Below are 5942 nucleotides of genomic sequence, written 5' to 3'. Positions count from 1 at the left end.
ACTCGAGGCTCTGTGGCAGCTATTACAGAGATGATTTGGGCTCCCCCACGGGCCTCGTGGTGAAACGCTGGGTGGAGAGGAAGCACATGGGCAGGACAGGGACCCACCTGCCCCCGCAGCTCCCGTGGACCTGCCCCCCGAGCCCCGGCCGCCCCGCCGGGTGGTTCCCGCAGTCCCACATGGCAGCATCCCACACACCTTCAACACCAACAACACACTGAACCGAGCAACCTGTCTGAGTGGCATGCATACAGAGAGGAAGAGTAAAACACAACCCAACCAAACCCACAACAACACATCAGAATTTTAAGGCTATGCATAAAACAAAATGAAGCAGTATCTTTAAAGCTAGGTAGCAAGTAGCATGTGTCAAACATAAGGCTTGAGGCTTATTGATCCTTCAGAACAGGTTTATTTGCTTTTCCTTCTTAAACACCAATGTACCATTTTTCTTCCTTTGCTTGAACAGGGATTTTGTTTTCTTCTCAGCAGGGACACTTAACTCAGGGAAGTGATGTTGGAGCGGCCTCCTGGGGGTGCCACAATGCGCTTGCTCGCTGAGCGAACACCCTCATCAACCTGGGTACCTAGGACAGGACAGAAAAGCACAAAGGGAATGGGGAAAGCCAAGTTAGGAGCATTTTCTTCACAGGCCTGAGCAGTCAAGCAGCCTAGGGTCTCGTCAAAGGGCCTCCCAAGGCTGTCTACAGCAACCTGCTCCCTCTCCAACTCTAGGAATGAACCCAAAAGCAGCAGTGGCTTGAATGCATCTGCAGATGCTGCTCATGAACAGACCCACGTGGCAGGAGCAGGGTCTGATGCTGCACTGGCACCTCCACGGCCACAGTCCTCCTTGCTTCTACTGCAAGGTGCAGCAGGGTGGAGGGCCAGCTCCAGCCATGTCCCTTAAGGGACTCACAGGGTCTCACTCTCATGCTCAGCTCTTATGCTCAGCTTGTCCCAGGCCACCTCCCGGCTGTCCCCTGCCCCAGGCCAGGAACATGGCCAGTGGATCTGTGCTCTCCCAGCCCAGCCACCATCTGTGTTCACCTGACAGGCTGAATCCAGACTGATGGAGGTTCCTGACAGGGGGTGTCTGCCGTGTGGGGGACCCCCTGGTTGACCCTGCAGGGGTGCCCCCCTTGGGGGTGGTGGTCAGGTCAAACACGGGTCCGTCATACATGCCCCGGGGCACAGCATGCATCTCCGCCATCTGTCACCAGAGAGAAGAGGACAGTGACACTTCTCAGCTCCCAGGGAGCACCTTGCCATGGCAGCATCGTGCTCCAGCAATCCTGGGTTCCCTAGTCCCACTGCAGAGGCAATTCACACTGCCAGCCCTGTGCCCCTCTGTCCTGCGTACCCAAGACCCCTGGGCAGCATTGAGGCCCCAGTGCCCACCTCCTATGACAGCCCACCTTCACTGCCACCCTGCCAAGTGTGCAGAGCCCCGTGCACAGGTTTGTGCTGCATGGATGGAGAAGGAGAAGGCCATTTTGCCCAGTCTCCTTCTTTTTAACTCAGCACCTCTCTCCAGACTCCTGCTAAAGCAGGACAGCAACAAGGGCAAGTTTCACTCACTGTTGACTCAGCCAAGCATCTGCCTCCAGTGGTGACCCACCATCAACACTAAGGTCAAAGCTCTAGCCAAACCTTAGCTATCCCAACTGTAGGGTCAAAATACACCAGAATGCAGCACTGTTTCCAGAGTCCACTGAGAACAGCAGAGTAAAAATAATCAATTATTAGGGAAAAGGGCAATTTGGGCCAACAGTGTCCCAACATTGTCTCCTGGCATCCCTGCCTCCTCACCTTCCTCCTGGCTTTGATGCGCTTGTAGACATAGTCAGGGAAAGGGCTGCAGGGCAGGAAGCGTCCAGTGCCCTGGGTCACATGCAGGTTGCCATCCTCCAGCATGATCTTCCCCTGGCATATGACAACCAACGGGGCCCCACGTAGCTCCATCCCTTCAAAGATGTTGTATTCTGCTGCCTGCAACCAGGGATGATGGTCAGGATGGAAGTGAGCCCTGCCTGCCCACCCAGGGCTGTTTAGTCCCCACACCTCACTGCTGAGGTCACCAGAGCAGGGACACCTGTAGCAGCCTGGACTCAGTCCCTCCAGAGCCCAGCACAGCAGGCCAGCACCAAGCTCCCAGCAGCTAGGTGGTCTTTACACATCCCACCCTCCAGCATTCCCACAGACAAGCAGAGGACTTACAGACTGATGGGTTTTTGCTGTGACAATCTTCACTGCATCAGGGTCCCATATGACCAGATCACTGTCTGAGCCCACTGCTATCCTCCCTTTCCGTGGGTACAGGTTGAAGATTTTTGCAGCATTAGTGCTTGTCACAGCCACAAACTGGTTTTCATCCATCTTCCCTGTGGCCTGCTCAGACACAAAGAGAATTAAGCACTCTTGTGGGGAAAGGGAGAGTAAAAGGCCCAGGAAGGACCAGACTCCCACACAAGCCACGAGATAGCTGGGCCCTGACCTCTGTGGCTGATCTTACTGCTGCCACCAGACAGACCGAAAACAGGGGGCACAGTACAGCTCCTGGCTGCTCACCCTGAACCTGGGACAGCTGCCTCTCCTGCTCTGGCTTGGTTTGAGTCCAAGCCAGAAAGGAGGCAGGCAGCTGGGTGCCCAGCTCTGCAGCGGTGAGACCGCGGGTGTCTGAGGTGCCTGTCGGCCCTGCCCGCTCTGCCCTCACCCTGGTGTGACTCTTACCACTGCCTTGTCCCAGATGACAGACATCCGTTCCTCTATGCCGTTGGTCCCTTCTGGGATCGCTGTGAAGTTGTCTTTTCCAATTGCTTTTTGTGCAGTGCTGAATGTACAGTGGGCACTTCCTGAAACCTGCAGGTCACCACTGAGGGTTGGTGGTAACAAAATCATCATCAGCCATCTTGTGGTCAGAGAACAGCAGTGACACAAAGGAGACGGATCTCCTCTGGCCACATGCAGCCCCTGGCTCAGCTCTGCTTTATTCTGCACCTGTTTCTACAGCCACTCAGTCTGAAAATTTTCACCCGACTTGGCCCCTGCAGCTCCTGCAAAGCTCCTTCCAGCCCCGCATAGACACCCACAGCACAAGCTGCAGCAGCCAGCAGCACAGACCAAGCAGCTGTGATTGCAAGTGCAGGCTGGCCCAAGCTGCAGCATCTCTGCAACATCACTGCTACAAAGCAAAAGCTCCTCACGGCCACATGTATATCTGACAGTGGGCTGAAGAGTGTCAGGGCTCCCCAGAAGCAGCCTCAGGAGGCCCAGAGAAGCTTCACTGCTCTACAGCAGCTGCTGCTCAATGCTGTGATCCAGCTCCGCTCTGCCCAGAAAGGGTCATTGGTCAGATGAGATGCCCTGACCCATCTTGTTCCTGATGGCAGTGGGCAGAGCAGGCAAATCCAGTGAGCTGCCGAGAGGCAAGGCAGGGTGAGGAGCTGCCCAGGGCTCCCTGGAAATCACCCATGTAGTGCTGGGTCCTTGGGGAGCAGGGGCCAGGCAGCAGCTGGGAAGGAGACCAGCACAGGCAAGTGGGCTCAGCCAGACCGGCTGCACCTGAGCCCAGCATGGAGCAGACACAGCAGGTCTGCTCGGGGCTGTGAACCAGCCCTAATCCACTGGTAATCTCCATCTTCCTCTGATAATTTCTGCCATATGTCTGACTGCACAGCCAGAGACCCAGGATCATGACACACCATGCTTCCTAATCGCCACCAGATTTGTCCTGGTGGAAGAAAACAAGCAACCCGGCCCAGCTGGAGCCTCACAGCCTCTCTTCTGGCTGAAGCCTCCCAGAAAACAGTGCAGGAAGGGTGTCAGGACAGATGCCTGTGGGCTGCAGGGACTCAGAAGTTCTCTTGAGTCTCCTTTGAGGTCTGGGTTAAATTTGAAGTGGAAAGGAAGGATTAGAAAGCCAGTACAGGAGCTGGGCATATTTTCCCTTGCCAGTCCCCAAGACCTGCACCTATTTCTTAAATCCAGACTGAGCAGAAAAATCTCTTGCTCCTTCACCATGGCAAAATCCAAGGTGAGCTGCCATATTTAGACCCCAAATGCACTGGCACCTCTCTTAATCCAGCCATGGCACATCCACCCCGGCACAACTCAGGTTTGTCCTAAAGTGTCCCTCTGCCAAGTCCCCTTACTGAGCAGTCATCCCTTGCTCATCTAGTCAGGGATGTTTCCAGAATTGCTTCAAAGGTCATTTCCATTTACAACCCCCTCAGTGTCAGTTGTCTTCTGGCTAACACAGAGCAGGTGCCATGCACAGCACAGCGAGCACACACAGGGCACATGGAGGGGCCAGCCTGTCCTGAGCTGCTGTCCCTGCCTCACCAGTGAGGGGATGGGCTGTAACTGGGAAAGGTCAAAGCAAATCGCTGAAGTGCTTTCATTGTTTGCTCTCTATTTTCAACAAATCCTTGCCCGCCCCCTTGTCTTCAGGGTGAAAAAATGACCTGCCATCCCTGTCAGATGTGCGTGAGCTGCCCTTAAAGGCATCGTGCACTCCGCAGGCTGTGCTCTGCTCACCTCCACAGGCCTGAGAAAGCACCTGCTCTGTGTTCGACTGGTGGGGCCCCCGTCAGCCTCTGACACCTGTAACCCTCCCACCTTCTGCAACCATCACAACCCAGGCAGCCATTCCCCACCTGCACGGGCAGAAGGGCTTCTCTGGCTTGGTGAACACTGTCATTGACAACTGTGTTAGCTGGGCCTCATTTCTTTTACTTCTTCAGGGCCTTAAAAATGGTTCATAACTACTTGCCCTGGTATTTTGCTCATCACTGATGTTAAACCTATGGTGCTTCCTCCATCCTCAGGCCCCCCAAAGCTCTGAGTCCCACTTTGCCAGTCAGGTCATTAAATACCTACATTGAAGTGGTTCAGGTTGGACTAATGACTATGCTGACTAGGTACTCCCTAACCTCTTCCTTCCCTCTCTGAAGCCAGAGTCTACTTCTTCCTGCTATCTGCATCACCCAGCAGAGCTGTTGCTCACCTGGCCAGAAGAGAGTTGATGTAGTCAGGAGTTGTTGGATCTGGGCTCAGAGGAGGAGAGACCACAAACGCCGCAGCCTTGGCCCAGTTCTTGCTCCAGTAGTGCGTCCCGTCGGTCCCCAGACTGGCCGTGATGGGCTCACCAAACACCACATTGCCTGGGAAGGGGGACAGGAAGGCCTGGACTAACTGCTCCCCAGCTGAAGGGGGAGCACTGGGCTGTACTCGGGGCACAATGGTGGTCTTCGCCAAAGCACCATGAGGAGGTGGGGATCACCTAATCCAGCTGCCAGGATCCCAGGGACAGCAGCAAGGCTGTGGGCAGCTGCCACTCACCTTTTTTCCTGGCTTGCGAGATGAGGTCAGCAGCACTTTTGCTCATCACTTTAGTCACATAGAGAGGACAGTTGGTCTGGCTGGCAATAGTGATGGCCCGGAAGACAGCTTCTGCTTCCAGCTGGAAGTAAGAATGGCACACTGCTGCAAAGGAGCACTGGGTGGGCAGGGAAGAGCCCCCGCTCCTCTCTGCACAGCACGGGTTACTGCTGACACCTTATGCCCGTGCTCTTACCCTTGACTCCTGGAGGACAGGTTAACCAGGGAGGCCTGAAGGAAGCTGCAGCCTCCCTGAGCTTGGTCCAACCCACTAGCTACAGCCACATGATGCCCAGCAGGGAAGCTCTGCCTGGACCCTGCTTGGAGGCCAGCCCAGAGCTGCAGCTGCTGTTCTTTCCACAGCCTGGTTCCAGCTCTCCCAACAGCCAGAGAAGCCCAGGGGCTGCTGCCTGGGACTGACAGCATGGCTCACAGGCTGATACCCACCCCTTCAGAACACTCACAGCTCCAGGCTCTCCTGCAGCTGCATTTGGTTTAACCAAACCTCTCCCTGCCTGTGGCTGGGGGCCCCAGCGGTGCGCGGCGGGCGGCCCGCACCC

At 55.6% G+C, this 5942-nt stretch overlaps 1 protein-coding gene across 1 annotated transcript in view; it reads right to left on the bottom strand.

Annotated features, from left to right (window-relative positions):
- Positions 1-143: 143 nt before the first annotated feature.
- DPYSL3 (dihydropyrimidinase-like 3) overlaps positions 144-5942 on the bottom strand; it is a 13526-nt gene continuing 7727 nt past the window's right edge. Inside the window, exons 7-13 of the mRNA XM_009993482.1 lie at positions 5344-5464; positions 5009-5165; positions 2734-2875; positions 2221-2391; positions 1813-1992; positions 1051-1213; positions 144-587 (exon numbers count right to left, since the gene is read on the bottom strand). Coding sequence (XP_009991784.1) covers positions 499-587; positions 1051-1213; positions 1813-1992; positions 2221-2391; positions 2734-2875; positions 5009-5165; positions 5344-5464 — 1023 coding nt within the window. The 3' untranslated portion in view covers positions 144-498. The remainder of the gene's footprint in view (positions 588-1050; positions 1214-1812; positions 1993-2220; positions 2392-2733; positions 2876-5008; positions 5166-5343; positions 5465-5942) is intronic.

This window comes from Chaetura pelagica, unplaced genomic scaffold (assembly GCF_000747805.2).
Source record: "Chaetura pelagica isolate M959 unplaced genomic scaffold, ChaPel_1.0 scaffold543, whole genome shotgun sequence".
In the NCBI taxonomy this organism is placed as follows: domain Eukaryota; kingdom Metazoa; phylum Chordata; class Aves; order Apodiformes; family Apodidae; genus Chaetura; species Chaetura pelagica.
This window is presented reverse-complemented; position numbering and strand designations above follow the sequence as displayed.